This window comes from Podarcis cretensis, assembly GCF_951804945.1.
Source record: "Podarcis cretensis genome assembly, chromosome: 3".
Classification (NCBI taxonomy): domain Eukaryota; kingdom Metazoa; phylum Chordata; class Lepidosauria; order Squamata; family Lacertidae; genus Podarcis; species Podarcis cretensis.
Genome location: NC_137172.1, coordinates 18,240,684 through 18,260,915, shown reverse-complemented (window position 1 = coordinate 18,260,915; position 20,232 = coordinate 18,240,684). Strand labels below are relative to the sequence as shown.

Sequence of the window (20,232 nt, the reverse complement as noted above, 5' to 3'; positions counted from 1 at the left end):
ATAAAATTTCAGTATAAGGAATTGGGTCATGTAATATAACAGTGCAATGTAAAATAAAGGGATGTCAGCATTTTTAAAAAGTGTTTGCAATTTATATCATTCTCTGTTCACACATTAAGCTCTTAGGTTGTAGGGCAGTTACTGTCAGAATGTTGACTTGCTGTATTAACAACTGCTAATCTTACAAAAAAGTTTATATTACAATGCGATAACGTACAGCTGGATTCTGGCCTCTGTAGTTTTATGATCAGGCTTCAATTAAATGGGTACACAATGGAATCCTCTCCTGCTATGATGAGGTAAATTGGGAAATCAAAAGCAGTTTTTCTTAGTATAGTTCTACCGTTTCTTACAGCACAACCAAAAATGCTATAGTGATAATGCTATCACCAGTTAATTCTGTTGTGAAAGATTTAGGCAGCAATCCTATACATACTTACCTGGAAATCCCACTGAGCTTGGTAAGACTTGCTTCTGAGTGGATAAGTGTTGTGGAATCTTCTTCAGCCTGAGGCAACCCTGGGTAGGACAGGGGTGCAAAGGAGGCTAGAATAATGGATGTGGCTCTGCCCTTTGTACAGCAGTTTACATCCCAGCCATGCAAAAAGACAGACATTTCTACAAACATACAAATACACCTTCATTCTCTTTTCAGGCAAGCAAGCAGCATTATCCCTGTTCAAACACCTATTATCGTATATCCTAATGGCAATCTTAATACTCGGGGTACCAATCTTTGTGAAACAAAAGTGGCCACACACACCTGACCAATAACACCGAAAAAGTATGGGTGGAGGATGACACAGCAAAATGAGGACTGGGTATCCTCTATGGGCATAAAGTGCTAGCTGACTGTGTGAGTGAGGACAGAAAATAAGAGAGTATCAGGAATGGAATTTTTGGAGACCTGAACGCTTGTACTCAACACTGCAACATTTTGTTGCAGAGCCGTAAAGGAGGACAACATTCCAAAAGTCTAATGAAGTGGACTCCAGTCATGAACTGTTTATGTCATAAAAACTCTGTTACTCTTTTTAACACTTATCTAGGTACAAGTCCCAATGAATTCAGTGGGGCAAACTTCTGAGTAGATATGAGTAGGATGTGCTGCAAGGTATCTAAATACTACTTGTTTTTGCTGCAACAGACTAGTGTGGGTAGCCTTCTAGGTGACACTATTGGAGAAAGCTTTTTCTTCAAGCTTACAAAATGAAAAAGGCACACCTAGTTATTAGGAATCGTCAGTAACTGAAGTCACGCTTCACCCGCAGAATGAACTTTGTCTAAGCTTAAGAAAAGAATAGAGGCCTGCAATGAGGCTTTTTGAAAAACTTATTGTTTGCCACCCTCTTGTGGAAATGAAGGAAATTAGAACTTGTGTCAGAAAATGAGAGATTATTGAAACATAATTATAAAAAAAAACAAAACAGCAATATCAGCAACAAAAACTAAGGAATGTAGTGTGGCCTAAGTGTTCATCCTGTTGGCCAAGATGTCCAAATCAGCTTCGATTGTACAACCTGAATTTGCCAGAATGTGATCAAATCGCACTTGAAAACACTGAGCACTGCAAATTATCTAACATTTAAAAGAGTACTTGCCTGTCTTCTCCCGCTGCCTTCATAAGGACTGCAGCCTTATTTCCCTAGTTTCCAAGGTAGGTCTGACCATTAAACGGTGTGAGGCAGCTGATCTTGGTCGTCCTGTAAATGGTTGGGGTTTTTAGTTTATTAAAAACATGTGCCGGTACCTTTACTTTCAGAGATAGGTGATTTGTGGTAATTTATAATAATAATAATAATAATAATTTATTATTTATACCCCGCCCATCTGCCTGGGCCTCCCCAGCCACTCTGGGCGGCTTCCATAGAAAGCAAAAATACAATAAAATATCACACGTTAAAAACTTCCCTGAACAGGGCTGCCTTAAGATGTCTTCTGAATGTCAGGTAGTTGTTAATCGCTTTGACATCTGCTGGAAGGGCGTTCCACAGGGCGGGCGCCACTACCGAGAAGGCCCTCTGCCTGGTTCCCTGTAGCTTTACTTCTCGCAGTGAGGGAACCGCCAGAAGGCCCTCGGCGCTAGACCTCAGCATCCGGGCAGAATGATGGGGGTGGAGACGCTCCTTCAGGTATACTGGACCGAGGCCGTTTAGGGCTTTAAAGGTCAGCACCAACACTTTGAATTGTGCTCGGAAACGTACTGGGAGCCAATGTAGGTCTTTCAAGACCGGTGTTATATGGTCTCGGCGGCCGCTCCCAGTCACCAGTCTAGCTGCCGCATTCTGGATTAGTTGTAGTTTCCGAGTCACCTTCAAAGGTAGCCCCACGTAGAGTGCATTGCAGTAGTCCAAGCGGGAGATAACCAGAGCATGCACCACTCTGGCGAGACAGTCCACAGGCAGATAGGGTCTCAGCCTGCGTCCCAGATGGAGCTGGTAGACAGCTGCCCTGGACACAGATTTGATCCATGGACAGCTGTGAGTCCAAAATGACTCCCAGGCTGCGCACCTGGTCCTTCAGGGGCACAGTTACCCCATTCAGGACCAGGGAATTCTCCACACCTGCCCGCCTCCTGTCCCCCAAAAACAGCACTTCTGTCTTGTCAGGATTCAACCTCAATCTGTTAGCCGCCATCCATCCTCCAACCGCCTCCAGACACTCACACAGGACCTCCACCGCCTTCACTGGTTCTGATTTAAAGAAGAGGTAGAGCTGGGTATCATCCGCATACTGATGAATTTCTGCCGTGGATGCCAGTATAACTAGTAGCGCGATCCTTGCCAAGTCTGCTCAGAGCCAGTGTGGTGTAATGGTTAGAGCGATGGACTAAGACCTGGGAGAGCAAGGTTCAAATTAGCCCCCTTGTCAGTTCATGGTAACCTTCCTCACAGGGTTGTTGCGGGGGATTAAATGAGAAAGGAGAGAACCATGCCACACCACTTTTGAGCTGTTTGGAGGAAAAGGGGGGATAGAGATACAGTCCGCAAATAAAATAAAATAAAGTAAGTGAGGTGTTATGTACCAAGTTGAATAGGATCCAAAATGCAGCAGTCTGATTGGTCCTAGAACAATGCAGCAGTATGATTGGTCCGCAGGAGCCACCCAATTCAGCTCCAGATGGAAGTGAATCCACAACCTGATTGGCCTACAGGAGAATCCTGGAATTAGCCAATCACATGCATCCCATTGTGTAAATAATGTATATAAAGCAGATACTTTGGGGGAACTTTCATTCCTCCTCACCACTATGAGCTGAATAAAGAGCATGAAATCCACACTCGACTCCGAGTATATTTCATGAGGCCTGTTGAATTCCAGGGAAGTGGCAATAGGATTACAGACTTATTTGGCCAACTTTTGTTTCCTGCTACTGTGATAGGAAACTACGAAGGTGAATAAGGCTACCTTAGCATTTAATAGGGTGGTATACAAATAATTGGGACATGGGTGGCACTGTGGGTTAAAGCACAGAGCCTAGGACTTGGCGATCAGAAGGTGGGCGGTTCAAATCCCCGCGATGGGGTGCGCTCCCGTTGCTCGGTCCCTGCTCCTGCCAACCTAGCAGTTTGAAAGCACATCAAAGTGCAAGTAGATAAATAGGTACTGCTCCAGCAGGAAGGTAAACGACATTTCCGTGCGCTGCTCTGGTTAGCCAGAAGCGGTTTAGTCATGCTGGCCACATGACCCCCTCGGCCAATAAAGCGAGAAGAGCGCTGCAACCCCAGTGTCGGTCACGACTGGACCTAATGGTCAGGTGTACCTTTAGCTTTACCTTATACAAATAATTTATTATTATTGTTGTTGTTGTAAATATCAGTAATAATGTAAATAAATATAAAAATGAAATTAATAATAATAAAAAACTGCACCTACACTTCCGGTTCCCAATTGAGCGCGCGGGGAAAGTAGCTGATGCCAAAGTTGTGGGGACCGGACACCAAAAACGCGAAGCTCCGCCCCCTCCTCGTATCATCTTTCTGCCCCGCATACGGCGGGCTTCGAATGTGAACCGGAAGCGAGGGTCGTGGGTGATGCTTATCTGGATCCCCCCACCCTCTTTACCTCTTCGGTAACAGTGGCGTTACTACGGCCTCTCTCCACCGAGGGACTCTCTGCCTTCCTTCCTTCCTTCTGATTGGCTCTCATTCCGACCAATCCCGAAATGGCCAGAACGCCTTGTGCGGCTGCGCGGGACGGTTTGAATTTTTTTAAATGTTTCTTCCCAGTTATGGTGGACGCGGCAGCTTCCATGGCTTCGCCGGCGCCTGGCGTAGCCCTGGAGCTTTCCGCGCGCGCACAGTGAGTAGTCGCGGCTAAGGAGGGGGGGGGGGAGGCGAGGCTCGTTCCCTTCCCCGGGTTTTATGGCGGGCCTGAAATCTGAAAGGATGTGGGAGGGTGTGGGGGAAGTGGCGGGGTAAATTGCACTCTGCACGTGCACAGAGGCCGTGGCCGTGAGGCTCCGCGCTGCCTGTGCGTACTCCGAGTTTAAAAACGGAAAGCGTATTGCTGGTGGTCAACAAAAGAGGTTTAAAGACTGTCTCAAGGCAAATCTAAAAAAATGTAATACAGTGGTACCTCGGGTTAAGAACTTAATTCGTTCTGGAGGTCCGTTCTTAACTTGAAACTGTTCTTAACCTGAAGCACCACTTTAGCTAACGGGGCCTCCCGCTGCCACCGCACCGCTGCTGCACTATTTCTGTTCTCATCCTGAAGCAAAGTTCTTAACCCAAGGTACTATTTCTGGGTTAACGGAGTCTGTAACCTGAAGCATCTGTAACCCGAGGTACCACTGCACCACCTACTTTCCCCTCAGGCACCATTGGAATATGGTGCCTGGAAGGTCATCTGCAAGGGAATATCCTGGGATGAAAGAGGTTCCCTGCTTGTGCACTAAATACAGTGGTACCTTGGGTTACAGACGCTTCAGGTTACAGACTGGGAAACTGGGAAACGCTGACCTGTGAGCGCTCCAGTTTGAGAACAGCCTTTACCAAAGGTGTCATGGGCTTTGAAGACACTCAAACTCAGGACACAAGGGAGAAACTTGCTAAGAGGAAGGCATGCTTTGCAAATCCACAATTCCAATATTATTAATAATATTTGTATACTACCCTTCATCCAAATATCTGAGGGTGGTTCACAGCATAAAGATGACATTCTCAAGCTTCAGTGCCAACTGAAAAGGTTGGGTATATTGTGCCTAAGCACCAAACTTTAATTAATGTGGCTGCTGCTCATGTTTTCACTTTCATTCAGAGCCAGTTTCAGGTTTTTGAAGGCTGACAGCACTAATGTTTAAGTGGTGGATGCTGGTGGCCCTCCCATACCTTGACAGTTTGGAGCCACCAATTTAGCCCTAATTTGTGGCAAGGGGAGGGGGAAGAGATCAGGCACCTGTATTTTTGAAGGGGTCTGCAAAAGCACTGTGGGATACAGTGCTAAACCCATTCAAATACTGCTAAACTGCCATATTGTGTTAAATACTGATATGATGCTGTCTGCTTTGTTTCACAGAATGTTTGAAACTCTCATACAGAACTACAGTGGTGATGACCCACTTGATCCTTGGTATAGGTTAGTCTTTCCTCTGGCTGCCCTCTATCTTTTCTAGATTTATTCAAGTTATTTTATAACCACTAACAAAAAAGTACAGTGGTACCGCTGGATGCGAACAGGATCCATTCCAGAGCCCCGTTCGCATCCAGAAGCAAACGCAACCCACGTCTGCTCGTGTCGCAATTTGCCACTTCTGCGCATGACGTCATTTTGAGCGCATGCGTGAGCGATGAAACCCGGAAGTAATGCGCTCCGTTACTTCCGGGTTGCCGCAGTGCGCAACCTGAAAATACTTATCCTGAAGCTACTTCAGCCCGAGGTATGAATGTACTAACAAAAAAGACCAATTACTCCAACTAAGCTAAATAATAACACCCGATCTAAAATCAATGACAACCATATTTCTCTAAATGGAGAGCAGAGAGATGCCTGTACAGTGGTGCCTCGCAACACGAAATTAATCCGTTCCGTGAGGCTCTTCGTATAGCGGTTTTTTCATCTTGCAAAGCAAGCCCATTGACAGCTTAGCGGATTAGCGCTATTAGCAGTTTAGCGGCTTTTAGTGATCAGCTGTTAAGCGGCTTATTAGCGGATCAGCTGATTAGCGGCTTAGGAAAAGGGGGGAAAAAGGGGAAAAAACCCGCAGGAACTCGCAAGACATTTTCGTCTTGCGAAGCAAGCCCATAGGGAAATTCGTTTTGCAAAGCGCCTCCAAAACGGAAAACCCTTTCGTCTAGCGGGTTTTCCGTCTTGCGAGGCGTTCGTCTTGCGGGGCACCACTGTATATCTGAAACTAAACCATATGAAATAAAAACCCTCCGCAATGATTAGAAATGATCAAAATATTCTTGCCCCTTAGAGACCTGTAGCTTGTGTTACTTTTCTGCAATAACTAAATCCCAAAGGTTTTTATATCATAAGGATGCAGTCAGATTTTTAAAAAATGCTTTCCACTGTTTTGCTCTAGAGATCCTAGCAGCTGGCAGCATCCATGTTAACAGCTCCTTTTGGTGAAATGTCTTCATAGTGTCTGGCCGCATATTTAGTAGGGATTCTAACTATACTGTAAGGCAGCCTTTCCCATCCTTGGGTGTCCAGCTGTTTTTCAGCTACATTTTCCATTATCCCTGGTAATTGGCCATGCTGGCTGGTGCAGATGGGAGCTGTAGTTTGACAACATCTGGGGATCCAAGATTGGGAAACGCTGCTGTAAGACATACAATTGATCAGTTCCTCTTTTTAGGTATTTTCAGTGGGTTGAAGGTCTATCAGGAGTAGAAGGGAGACAAAAGCACCTGCTGTACTTGCTGGAGCGGCTTGTGAAAATATTTTTAAGTGACGAGAGGTACCAGCACGACACAAGATTCATCAACTGCTGTGTGACGTTTGTACGTATACAGAATAGATGCACAATTTATTAAAACTTTGCACATGCTGAACAGTATTTTTTTTTAAGTTGTTGTTTTGGATTGATGTAAGTAGCCTTAAATTATATAATTATAAGTTGGGATATAATTTTGTTTGCATTAAAAGAATCTGAATTATTGTACCTTTGGACTGTGTAATGTTTAACCTGATGTTTATTGATATTCAGTGGATGTCCTGTTTATCTGGTTAGTTAGCAATTAAAAGGAATGTCAGAGTGTGGGGGTATCTTTTAGTGCAGGCGTGAGTATCCTGTCACCTTCCAGATGATGCTGGACTCCAACTCCTATTGCCCTGACCATTGTCAATGCTGGCTGGTGCTGATGTAAATTTGAGTCCAGCAACGTCTCTAGGTCTGAACATTCACCATCCCTCTTTGGATGGCAAGCTGGAGACCTCCTGACCCCCTCATCCTCTCCAATCTCCTGTGATGTGTCACAAGTGTTTTCTTCTGTGTGAACCAAGACACAATCAAAGTTTTACTTGGCCCTTTACTATAACCAAGCCCAAGCAGATAGCTCTTGTACCACACATTCTGCTGCACGCCTGCTCTGAATATGTAGCAAAACTCTCCTTTTACCCTGTGAAGCTGCTTTTTACTAAGTCACATCATCAGGGGAGGTTCAGAGCTCAAGAGCAGAGCATCTGATTTGTATGCAAGAAGTCCCAGATTCAGTCCCTGGTATCTCCAGGTAAGGCTGGAAAGAATTCCTGTATCATCATCATCATAATAATTTTATTATTTATACCCTGCCCATCTGGCTCCTCTGTCATGTATGCTCTAACTGGGATTCCTGCATTGCAAGGGGTTGGACTAGATGACCCTCAGGATCCCTTCCAAGTCTACAATTCAATGATTCTATGAAGCCCTGCAGAATCGCTGCCAGTCAGGGTAGCCAGTTCTGAGCTAGATGGACTTGGTATAAGGCAATTTACTTTTTCTATTAGTCCATCTCATTATTGTCCATTCATGCCATTTTAAGAAATAGTGATATGCTTGCAAAGTAGCCTGCTTTTGCTGGCAGCAGCTCTCCAGACTTTCTGATAGGGATCTTTCTCCACACCTGCTGACAGAGATCTTTTTAACCAGACATACCAGGAAATGAACTGGATACCTTCTTCCACTTGGCCAGGTGATGGAGATGGCCTTGTCTGCAGGGCTTGGAGTTCTCCCACTCTGTACTTCAACTACTGATGCCTATTCCTTGGCTTGTACAAGGGAGTGAGCAGCTGAGGTGTAGAATGGACAAGAAGAGATTGAAGAGCCCTTTACTCTCTCCTTGGTTCATGTGGTCATGAATCAATGAGTGGCCTTTCGGTCACTTATGCTCAATTCAGAATTGAACTAGTTGCTACCCAGATGAGTAGTTTGTCTTGAAAGATGTTTTCACACTCATAGAAAGGTAGTTTGCAAATAGCGATGGAAGTATTGGTTGTTTTCTTCTCCTTGCTTTTATAATGGAACATTATTGTTACTAAGCTGACTTCACTTTCTTTTAAATGAATGTTAATGTGCATATGTCTATATCTCCTCTAGGCCGACTTCATTGATAAGCCGAGCAATTTTTTTGACTATTTGTGCAGCCAAGGGGTTGGTAGCAAATCATCTCTTCTGTATTGTGCTTGGGCTCAGAAGCTTGGCATGCAAGAAAATATATCTCATGCAAGCGCTGTTATTCAAAAGGGTATTCAGAATGGAGCAGAACCAATTGAGAAGCTGCATCAACAGTACAGGTATGTCTATATTTGGCCTGTGATTGACAAACTGATTTTGTAAAGTAAAGACAGTGTGGTCCAAGGGGAAGAACCTCTAGTTTGGGGCAGAATGTGCCCCTCCAGGTCTTTTTGTTTGGCCCCCAGCCCCCTTCCCAGGCCACACATATCACAGCTCCTGTGGGTGGCTTTTGATGGGCGGGTCAGAGGAAAAGTGGGTAGAGCAGCAAATGTAAATTTTACCTGCTCTGTAGACTAGGTTCGACACACATTCAGAGACTCCTCTCTATGCTCCATCCAAGAAAACAAGGGCATCACAGTTTGGGTACACATTCCAACCAGGCAAAACTCAAGGTGCAAAGGAGGGCTATGAGCTGGGGGGAAAGGGTGGGGCCTGGGGATAGTTCTGAGGCCCAGATACAGAGGACTTTTGAGGCTGCATTTGGCCCCCTGGGCCTGAAGTTCCCCTGTTGCGGAGGAAAGTAATAATAATAATAATTTTTATTTATACCCTGCCCTCCCCGGCCAGAGTCAGGCTCAGGGTGGCTAACACCAGTAAAACTGCAATAAAAACATAATGGGGAAGAAAAAAAACCCCAATTTAAAATACAGGTTAAAATACAATTTAAAATGCAGCCTCATTTTAAAAGTAGGCCATAGATCAAAACCATAAGGGTCAGACTGAGTCCAAACCAAAGGCCTGGTGGAACAGCTCTGTCTTGCAGGCCCTGCGGAAAGATGTCAAATCCTGCAGGCCCCTAGTCTCTTGTGACAGAGTGTATATAGGTATATGCTGAGATTTTTTCAAGCCTCAGGTGTTGTCTGATTAAGTGTGAGCTGGAAAACTTGGAATTACAGATTCAAAGACCTTATGTGCCTCTTTGTTAAAAAATAAAATAAAAGCTGCATCTCTTGACAGTTGTGAGGCTGAAAACGAAGCTTAAGAGTTAAAGGCTTTAAAACTCTAATTGGCACGTGAGGTATGTGTTGTGCTTGGTGATAACGAGACTATGTAGGCGATTAGGGAATAATTTCATCATAACCAGCTTTAGAAAACTGCTGTTGTGTGGCCTTTTAAGCTGTCTTTGCTGTGATCTTTAAACTTCAACTTGAGCTTTTAAATTAAATCTTATTTGATACAGAAGTATTTGACTTCTTAACCTTCCATCGCCAATACTAGTTACGGTCTCTTCTCTTCCACCTAGATTTTTGCAGAGTTGCTTACCTCAGAATCAAATTTCAAATCACGGTAGGTTAACTTTCTACACTTTCAATGTAATAATCTTACGACTTGCTTTTTAAGAATTTAAGTTAGTAATGTCAGAATTCCTGAAAATAAACTTGAGGGTCACGCCCTTCAAAGAGGGAACTGAAATGATGCTAATGTAAAACCTTTGTGCCTCTGCCTGATGGCACCGCACATTGTGGCATTGTCTCCAAGGACTCTTGAAAATCTTCACAATCTACTGGTTCTGTATAGGGGGGAACTGATGGGTGGCTGTCCTCTGAAACAAAGAGTTGGATTTTTGTCCTGTGAACGAAGAGAGTTTGCTGTGTATGTTCAAGGGCAGAAGAACACAGAAAGCTCCCTTATGCTAAGCCAGGCCACTGGTCCAGCCAGTTCAGTATTGTCTGCACGGTCTGTTCAGATGGAGTTCTGTCCCATAACTAACTGGTGATTCTGGGTATTGACTCTGGGACCTCCTACCTGCAAAGCAGATGATGTAACACTGAGCTGTAGTCCTTCCACACACTTGCTGAGGTATCATGTTTGTGGACAAAAATGGTCAGAACTGGACTAGGACACATGTTTTGGACTGGAGAAAAAGCGCCGGTTAAGTGAGAGTGTGCCCAGTGGAAAGAAAATAAAGGAATGAGGAAAAAGAGCTCTGCATAAATACAATAGCTTGGATCCCAAGCTAGGTTAACTTAGGGAAGGGTAGCTTTCCATTCCCTCCTCTCCCCTGCAACCATCTGGGAACCCTGAAAATTCTTTCCAAAAAGTTGGGTGGCCCTCCTAGATAGTGTGGAGTGGGACACAGGAGGATAGAAAATAGCCTCCAATTGCTCAGTTTCGCGTGATTCCCCTGGACCTCCCCATTGCTTCGCTCTACATTGCTTTGGTGCAATGGCATTGTTGAACTTCTTTTGTAGACAGAGATGACAGAAGCTCATTTTATGCATTCTATTCTTGCCTGTTTTTTGCCTTCAGCCAGTGAAAGAGATAAGATTGTAATCTAAATCTCTACTTGTTTGAAGTGGTATTGCTGTTCTGGTGCATTCTACACTGAACACTTTTAATTAGAGAAACAGACCAGGTTCTAGAAGCCAGTCATTTCCCCGCCGTCATCTTGTGGAAGTAGTCTTAGATCAGGGATGGGGAAACCTGTGGATCTGGATGTTTTTGGACTATAGCTCTCACCATCCCTGATAATTAGCTGTGCTGGCTGGGGCTGGTAGGAGTTGGAGCTTGAGATCATCTGGAAGGCTACAGGTTCCCCATCCCTTCTTTTATATGTGAACCGTCTTTAATGATCAGCATCCATTCTTGGTTTCTCTCATGGTATTTTTTCCTCCTGTAGTTGGTGTTCTGCAGCCTCTTAATCCCCAAATGTCAAATCAGATGGCTCCTAAAGAAGGCCCAGTCTGTGCTAATCAAAATCAGGTACAGTAGAACCGCAACTCGTTACGTGATTGCAGCTTTGAACAGGTGGCAGGAATATAAGTGGAGAATGGGGGAAACAGTTGGAAGAGGCTGTCCGAGATCTTGTAATATCTCCTGAAGGCCCCATTAAATCTCACATGACCTTCCCAGGGCCCGTTAAGCAAGACAGAGGGCTTAAAAAACTCTTTCCAAACTAGGTTTTCCTGCCACAGAAAGTTTTTAAACCCTCGACCTTGCTTACTTGGCTCTGGGAAGGTCACATGAGGCCTCTGTTTATTATTGTTATTTATTAAATTTGTATCTTCCGCTGCCCTGTTCCTTGTCTTTTCAGCCCTGTGCTAAAAGAATCCTCAAACTGAATTTCCTTTCCTATTTTCTAGAATCCAGTGAATTCTGAACAACAGCCCATCATCTGTAGGAAACAAGAAAAAATGTAAGTAACTGTAAGTTACATTCACAACTTGAATGTTCATGCTTAAATGGTTTGGGTCATGCATACTTGAATGTACATCTTTGCCCTGTCTCTTGAGTCCAGGGGGAAACTCTGCTTTCCCTGCTAAGCTTTCCCTAGTTAGAAACAGTAAAGCTGATTTTTTTCATTGGTAGCACTCACTCTGTAATACATTTCCAAAGGAGATCTGCCTTGTTCCTGCCCTAATTTCTTATTGACATTTTACCTCATTTTTACCCTAACATTTGGTAAGGGAGCGGGTTACAAGGTACTACCCTTTATCATCACAACCAATCCCAATTTATTTTTTAACCTGATTTGTGTTTTCGTTAAACACAAAGGCCTCTTTGCTTAGGATGGTGCCTTTTTTGGTTTTTCAAATGATTGGAGATCTCCATTCAATGAAAGTTTGCATTGGAGCCGCTTTCAGACCCCCTTCCTTATGGGTCTTCAGGGCAGTCCCTGCTCACTCCTACAGCATGAGCAGGAACTACTCTGAAGGTTGCTGACGAATAGAGCAACTAACTAGTTGGGAAAGTAAAGGCAGCACCCCAGAAAAATAGCTGGGGAGGAGGAGGGGGAAGTCCATCCTGCCAAGGCTATGGCCTTTCAGGCAAAGGAGCAGTCTCTGAGCAGCGGACTTCTCCCTCAGCTATTTCTAAGGTTCAGCCTTCATTTCCCCCCTAGGTCCAGTCTTGCCGATGAAGGCAGCACTGTCTCCATTCATTTACATGGGGCTGGGGTGGGAAATAACATCTCAGAAAATACCTATATTGGGCCTATCACAGCTCTAACACTCTATGGAGTTCTGGAATTTCAGGGCCAGTCTATTTTGTTTTAGACACCACTGGGGAAGGCTTGTTTTCCTTGTAGGTCTGAATGCTGCGACTTGCTTTGGGCTTTCTCCAAAGTGAATGCACATTTCTAGTAGGCTAGACTGAACAAGGGGAGAGGCAAACCCAAGAGCACCCTATGAACATCTCAAAAGACCCTTTTGGCATTTGAATTGGTGTTGTCTAGAGGCTGCTGCTGTTAATCACAGATTGGTTATTGGTATTACCATTTGTTGGCTACATTATAGGATAGGACGTTGCTTGTTTATGTTTAAATGGTCTCTCTTGTTTGGAGTGTTGCGTGCTGTTTTGGGTGCCCTTGGGCAGAGACTTTGCCAATAGTTGCTGTAAAGAAACTTGCCACTTCTTTTCCTCCACAGGGAACAGCCTAGATATGTCACCACTATTTCCAGGTCAGAAATCCTACCGACTCCATCCAATCCTAACCTTGAGCAGAAGGTCATGTACGACAAGAACCTTCTCTTCTGTGAAGGTTCTGAACTGTGCTTTGAAGAAGTCAGAGCGAATGCACATTTTAAAAAGGCTGAGCAGCTGAAAAGGAACAAAAAATGGGGTAATTACAAGTTAAGACTTCCAGCTAATCTTGCTCCAGAGCCTGAAGACAGAGTTTCAAGACATTTTAAAATTAGACAAAACATGCAGCTACACTAGACAGGACCCAGGCTAAACTAGTTGCACTTTGTGTCACATTGAAATAAATGGGGCATAATTTTCACATTGATGATCTTAGTAATAGCCCTTCCAGATTTTCCTAAAAGTTCCCAGATGTGGCAGCTTATCCAAAGTAACTCATTCAGTTGTTGTGCGTAGATGTATCCTATATCCTTGGAGACCTTAACATATTCAGAATTAACAAGAATTTTTGACACCTTGTCTATCATCCTGGATTCTGTGCTGGCCTCTATCTTTTCCTATTTTTTCAGAGTTGCTAAGTTTCCTTTTGTAATAGCTAGTAGCAATAACCAAAGAGGAAGTGGGAGAGAGATACTGCCTCCCTCCAAACTAAAAAAATATTCATATAGATGCTTTGTTTCTGCAATATGGCATTTGACATTCAGAGGATGATGAGAGAGAATTTTTGAAGAAGAAGGAAAATGACCTCCTTGAGCTACAGAAACTACAGCAGAGGCTAGATCAGCTCTCCCAGACATCATCAACCTCCCAGAAAACTGTAGCACAGCCATCTACCTGGCAATCCCTTCAAAGCTCCACAGTGGTATGTATGTTTGTGATACTGTATACTATATTGGCATTCTTTTAAATATTCAATCTCTGCGTTGTTAACATTAAAGTGTTACTTGGTTGAAAAACATGCTTTGAAAGTGCTGACTTCCTCACCTCTCTCACCCTTGGGGAGCAGCAGAGACTCCACGCCAGGACCCATAGCTGCCCGCCTCCTCATTAACTGCTCTAGTGAGATACCCCGGCCATATCTCTTTGTGCCAGTTAAGACTAAGCAACAGCATCCTCAGGACGCTGTTAAAACAGAGCTCATGAATGAATGAGCTTGGCTAGCATTTCATTGATTGATTGAAGGGATAAACCGCAAAAACGTGTACCTAAAGGTATTTTCAGTAGTTCCCCTCCAACTCCAAGCCTATATAAACTTTCCAAAATCCAAGTCAGGTTGTTTTTCAGGAGCTGTGCGTATTTGTTACTTAGTGAATATATTGTTTTCTTTAAGTTAAGGAGTAAGTTGTTTTTCCTGCACCACTCCCCCAACTGCTCAACTTCCTTCCTATAGGCCGCCTCCCCCTCTCCAGCAGTAATTAAACCAACCACCGTTGTATCATCTGCAAACTTAATGATCTTATTACTGGGGTATTTGGGGGCACAGTCAGCTGTATAGAGCGTATATAAAAGCGGGCTCAACACACACCCCTGCGGCATCCCCGTATTCGTGATGAGATCTGCAGAGACGTGGGAACCCAACCTGACCCTTTGCGAACGGTTTGATAGAAAGTCTAGTATCCACTTGCACAAACATGGTGGAAGTCCCAGGTCTAATAATTTGGTCACCAATCTATGCTGAAGATTAGTATTAAATGCAGAACTAAAGTCTACAAATAACAGTCTCGCGTAGTTCCTTTGCTTCTCCAAATGAGTCAGGACAGCATGTAAAGCCATTGCCACAGCATCCTCTGTGGATCTCTTTGCCTTGTACGCAAACTGGTAAGGGTCAGGTCCCACTGGCAGACAAGATAAGATGCACTTCTTCACCAGTTTTTCGAAACATTTCATTATAATGGGTGTCAACGCCACAGGGCGAAAATCATTCAGACTGTCTATCTTTGATGTTTTTGGCAGGGGTATAGTGGTAGCGGATTTCAGACAGGGTGGAACAGTGGCTTGGGCCAGAGACTGGTTAAAAATCTTCGTAAAGATTCCTGCCAGTTGGTCCGAACAATCTCTTAGCACCCTGCCAGCCACCCCATCCGGGCCTATAGCCTTCCTCGTGTTTACCTCCTTTAATATTCGCCTCACTTCTCCCTCTTCCACCCTGGCAGCATTTCCTGTAGGTAGTGACGCCAATAGCTCTGGCATCCCTGTTGGAGTCACTGTTGGTGTCACCTCAAATCGGGCAAAGAAGGTATTCAGCTCTACCACCAAGGAAGCAGTACTCTCTACTACTGATGAATTCCTTGATTTATAACCAGTCAGATATTGGACTCCCTGCCACATTTGTCTAGTATCATGATTTCTCAGATGGTCCTCAATTTTTCCTCTGTACTCCGCTTTTGCTTTCCTGATACCCCTCTTCAAGTTCGCTCTTTCTATGCCATACAATACCCGTCCCCAGTTCTAAAAGCAGAATTTCTGGCCTTCAATAATCTCCTAACCTCTCCTGTCATCCAGGGCTTCCTATTCGGATACAACTTAACATACTTTTCCCTGGTGACATTTGCTGTGCAGAATCTAATATAATCCAGGACCATTGATGTATAAGTTTCTAGATCTTCATGGTCGAAGATATTCCAGTCGGTCTCCTGGAAACAGTCCTGCAGTTGCTGAGAGGCTCCCTCAGGCCACACCGTAACCATCCGTGTTTGTATCTGGCCTTGTTTCCTGAGGGGTGTGTATACTGGTGTCAGAAGCAGGGACACATGATCTGAACCACCGAGGTGCGCCAAGGTCTTGACCTCATATGCCCGTCTAATGTTCGTATACACCTTGTCAAGAGTGTTTTCTCCCCTTGTTGCACACTCAATGTGCTGATGGAATTTTGGGAGCACTGCCCTCACATCTGTGTGATTGAAGTAAAGGTAAAGGTACCCCTGCCCGTACGGGCCAGTCTTGACAGACTCTGGGGTTGTGCGCCCATCTCACTCAAGAGGCCGGGGGCCAGCGCTGTCCGGAGACACTTCCGGGTCACGTGGCCAGCGTGACAAAGCTGCATCTGGCGAGCCAGAGCCGCACACGGAAACGCCGTTTACCTTCCCGCTGGTAAGCGGTCCCTATTTATCTACTTGCACCCGGAGGTGCTTTTGAACTGCTAGGTTGGCAGGCGCTGGGACCGAGCAGCGGGAGCGCACCCCGCCGCAGGGATTTGAACCGCCGACCTTTCTATCGGCAAGTCCTAGGCGCTGAGGCTTTAACCCACAGCGCCACCTGCGTCCCTTGTGTGATTGAAGTCCCCCGCAATAATGTGCACAGCCTCCGGGTATCTGCTCAATTTAGCATTGATGTTTTCATGCATACTGCTCATGGCCCTGCATGCATTTGCAGTTGGTGCTATGTACACCGCTGTTAACACCACTGTTGTAAATTCCCGTGGAAGATAGAAAGGTCTGCATTTAATTGTCAGAAATTCCACATCCGGAGAACAGTAGGTATCCAACTTGACAGAGTCCGTACACCAGTTTTGATTTACAAAAATACACACACACCCCACCTTGTTTCTTGCCAGAATCCTGTGTCCTGTCCCACCGGTACATTGTAAAACCTTGTAATTCAACAGCTGTGTCTGGAATAGCTGAATTTAACCATGTCTCTGTGAGTATCAGCACACAACAATCCCGGATGTCTTCCTCCACTCCTACACGAAGCCTCCATTCGTCAAGTTTATTTGCCAATGATCTCACATTAGCGTAAAAGATACTTGGAAGAGGTAGTTTACATCGTTGTTTCCTTATCTTCCTTATCTTTATTCTCTCTTTCATTTGACCTTGTCCTCTACAGCCTCTCTTCTGCTTTCGCTCTCTCCTCCTCCTCCAACACAGCTGATTTACGATTTCTGGAATCTCGCACGCCCGTAGCTGCTCCCACACAGCACAGTTTCTACATCTGTATCTGCTGCTACTTCTGTCCCTGTACAACAGCATTTCATCTCGACTATAAATAATTCGTCCTAACAAACCCTGACTCCCCTCCAGGGAGCTATAAGCCGCAGCATCTGCACACGCCGCCATCTTGCATCCCACCAACTTAAAGAAAACAAAAGAGATCATTGTGGACTTTAGGAAACGTAAATTGAATATTCAGCCACTTATTATTGAGGGGAAGTGCGTGGAACAGGTCTCGGTGTTTCGATTTCTGGGAATGGAGTTGAGAGACGACCTAACCTGGGGAGAGAACAGCAAAGACCTGGTGAAGAGAGCACAGCAGAGGTTATATTTTCTGAGAATCCTCTGGAAAAACAATCTCTCAAAGGACCTGTTGATGGCATTTTACCATTGAACTGTGGAGAGCGTACTAACTTATGGTCTCTGTGTGTGGTTTGGAAGCTGCACAGCCAGGGAAAAAACAATGCTATCCAGGGTTGTAAAGACTGCAGAGAGAATTACTGGGTGCGCTCTTCCCACCTTAGATCAAATCTATGCTGCCAGGTGCCATAAGAAAGCGGCAGAGATAGCACATGACAGTACGCACCCCGGAAATGATCTCTTTCAGCTTCTGCCTTCTGGAAGAAGGTATAGGGTTATACAGGCCAGGAATAGCTGCCTGAGAAACAGTTTCTACGCTAATGCAATTCTGGCTCTAAACGCAGCATAAGGGGTCTCTGTAGTATAGTGTATTTTAAAATGGGGCTTTAGAGTTTTTAGGGGCTTTTGAATGTTTTATGTAGTTTTGTAGTAGTTTTATGCAGTTTTTATGTAGTTTTATGTAGTTTTTCAATTTCATTGTCCGCAAGGGACAATGACAATAAAGATATCGTTTATCGTTTTACAGAGTTGGCCCACTAGCCAGTCTCGCCTAGTATTGGGAGCAGCAGCTCTCCCAAGTTCTTCCCACAATATCTGCTTGAGTTGGAAATAGTATCTGAGACCTTCTCAAGCCAAAGCAATGTGCTGTAACCCTGGCTCCTTTGGTTAGACAGTGGGTTTTATTTCAGTTGGGCTGGTGGGGGAAGCTAACATGGTGCCCTGCTGATGATTGTTGAACTATAGCTCCCATTAGCCAGTGGACAGGGGTGCTGGGAATTATAGTACAACAGCATCTAGAAGGCACTGTATTGGCCACATCTGGCTTCAAGTCAATAGGCTAGGAATGAGGAACCAATCTCGCCCATCATCAGTGTCTATTTCCCATGCTGACTGGGGCTGATGGACAGCAATACCTATTGGTCCTGCAATAGATGGTATTGTTTGAATTGCCTAACTTTCAAAACTTGTATGTCCTTCCTGTGTTAAAACACATTTCTACCCTAAGTCTTCAGGGCATGATGGGAAGCAGATTTAAATTGATAAAAAATTCCTTAAAGCTTTAAACCCATTCTATGTTTTTTAAAATATGCACAATTTTCATACTAACACTTCTGTCTTGAAATGCCATAGGTTGCTGGACAGGGTCAGAAATTCATTAAAACATTGTGTAAGATTCTCCTTGCCTAAATGTTGTTTTTCTTTACTTTTTAAGGGTGACCCATGCGTAGAAACCTGTGCAGCTCAGGGTCAGCCAGAGTGGGCAGTACCTTCCCTAGCTGGATATCTACAAAAGTCTTTGAATTTGGGGACAGAACATCAGAGTTTGGCATCAGGTTCTTCAGCTTCGCAGCTGGTAGGAAGTCGGCAGCAAATATCAGTTTCTGATGAGATTTCGGTGGGTGGTGCTTCAGCTACACAACCGGTCAGCAATTTCTGGCAACAACCAGCCTTGGTTTCTACATCGACCATACCCAGCGGAAAGGCTGCATCCAAAGCAAAACTTGATCTTGAAGATTGTGAGAATAGTCTGCACAGATTTCAAGTCAGCTCTGATGATCAGCCGCCCCAGAAACGTTCTATCCTCTCCAACGTTTACCATCATGGAGAGCAGTAAGTGAAAACTAGGCCTCTTAATGACTGTCTCCATTGTTTTTTTCCTAGTTTTTCTTTTAACTAGGTGAGGGGAACTTGGGAGTGCGTTCCTTGAGGGGGATTATTTGTGAAGACATGCTATGGCAGGCACAGGCAAACTTGGCCCTCCAGATGTTTTGGGACTACAACTCCCATCATCCCTAGCTAACAGGGCCAGTGGTCAGGGATGATGGGAACTGTAGTCTCAAAACATCTGGAGGGCCGAGTTTGCCTATGCCTGTTGCTATGGCTTTTTTGGGCAGACCTAAAACCACCCTGCTCCTTTTCAACAGATGGCTCTGTCATAAATTTTAAAAGAAAGCCATTCGCTTCCTTTCACCCATCTCTCATTTTGAGCACTCACTCAAATATGTTGTTCATATTTCACTACCTGTTTTTGACCTTGTAAGAATTATGTTGCCTTTACTGGAGAACTTAACACGTTGGCTTTTCTGTGCAGGCACTTGGACACATCTCATCAGAAACAGCAACACTCCGCAGAAATGAGAGATGGTAATAATCTGCTCTCTTGCACTCTTTGTAATACTCTGTGAGCCCTCTAACATAGCAGGCTATTGAGCTATACTCAAAAGTCTCCTACTTTATCTTACAGGCAGTGAGTGGTCTGTGGTTCAGCTGTGTTGAGGCTCCATGATAAAGTTGACTCCAACTACTGTAAGGGCTTCGTGGCCACAGAGCAAACATGCTCATGAATCATTGCATAACACTGGAAAGCCCAGTATGGTGTAGGACTAAGGACAGAAGGTTGCAGGTTCCAATCCCCATGTAGCCATGAAGCACAATGGGTTGACACTGGACCAGTCACATCAGCTATTTTCATGTATGTAATTATTGCGTAGAGGAAGGGCAACTGGACCCCACGGCCCCATCAGCATCTCATGCAGGCAGCATACACTCAAACACATACCCTGGCCAGTATGTTCTTAAGTAGAACATGAGAAAGGACCACCTAAGTGTATGCAGGCAACTAGGACTCTTTTGGGCAGGGACTCTGGTGTTCTGAAGCACCTACAAACGTGTGAATACATAAGCTCTCATCACACCGATGTTGGAAGGTGTGGCTAGCATGGCAGCATCAGTTGTGTGCCTGATTCTGCCTCATCCATGTGATGATTGTAGCTCAGTTTCTATCTCAGCTTAACTTACTTCACAGGGTGGCTGTAAAGATAAGCGTGGAAGAGAGGGGGAAGTCTGGGGTGGCAGGGAGAGAAGTATTTTTTGCTGCCATGAGCACTTTGGAGGAAGGGTGAGATATAAATGTCACACACA

At 44.7% G+C, this 20,232-nt stretch overlaps 1 protein-coding gene across 2 annotated transcripts in view; it reads left to right on the top strand.

Annotated features, from left to right (window-relative positions):
- The first annotated feature begins 4,150 nt into the window (after positions 1-4,150).
- BUB1 (BUB1 mitotic checkpoint serine/threonine kinase) overlaps positions 4,151-20,232 on the top strand; it is a 35,246-nt gene continuing 19,164 nt past the window's right edge. The window contains exons 1-11 of one of the 2 annotated variants that reach the window (XM_079968523.1): positions 4,151-4,302; positions 5,518-5,577; positions 6,803-6,947; positions 8,522-8,718; positions 9,903-9,946; positions 11,280-11,362; positions 11,743-11,795; positions 13,027-13,220; positions 13,726-13,883; positions 18,524-18,921; positions 19,403-19,455. In XM_079968523.1, the coding sequence (XP_079824649.1) occupies positions 4,166-4,302; positions 5,518-5,577; positions 6,803-6,947; positions 8,522-8,718; positions 9,903-9,946; positions 11,280-11,362; positions 11,743-11,795; positions 13,027-13,220; positions 13,726-13,883; positions 18,524-18,921; positions 19,403-19,455 (1,522 nt within the window). In that variant the 5' untranslated portion in view covers positions 4,151-4,165. The remainder of the gene's footprint in view (positions 4,303-5,517; positions 5,578-6,802; positions 6,948-8,521; positions 8,719-9,902; positions 9,947-11,279; positions 11,363-11,742; positions 11,796-13,026; positions 13,221-13,725; positions 13,884-18,523; positions 18,922-19,402; positions 19,456-20,232) is intronic. The other variant, XM_079968524.1, reaches the window with a different exon arrangement.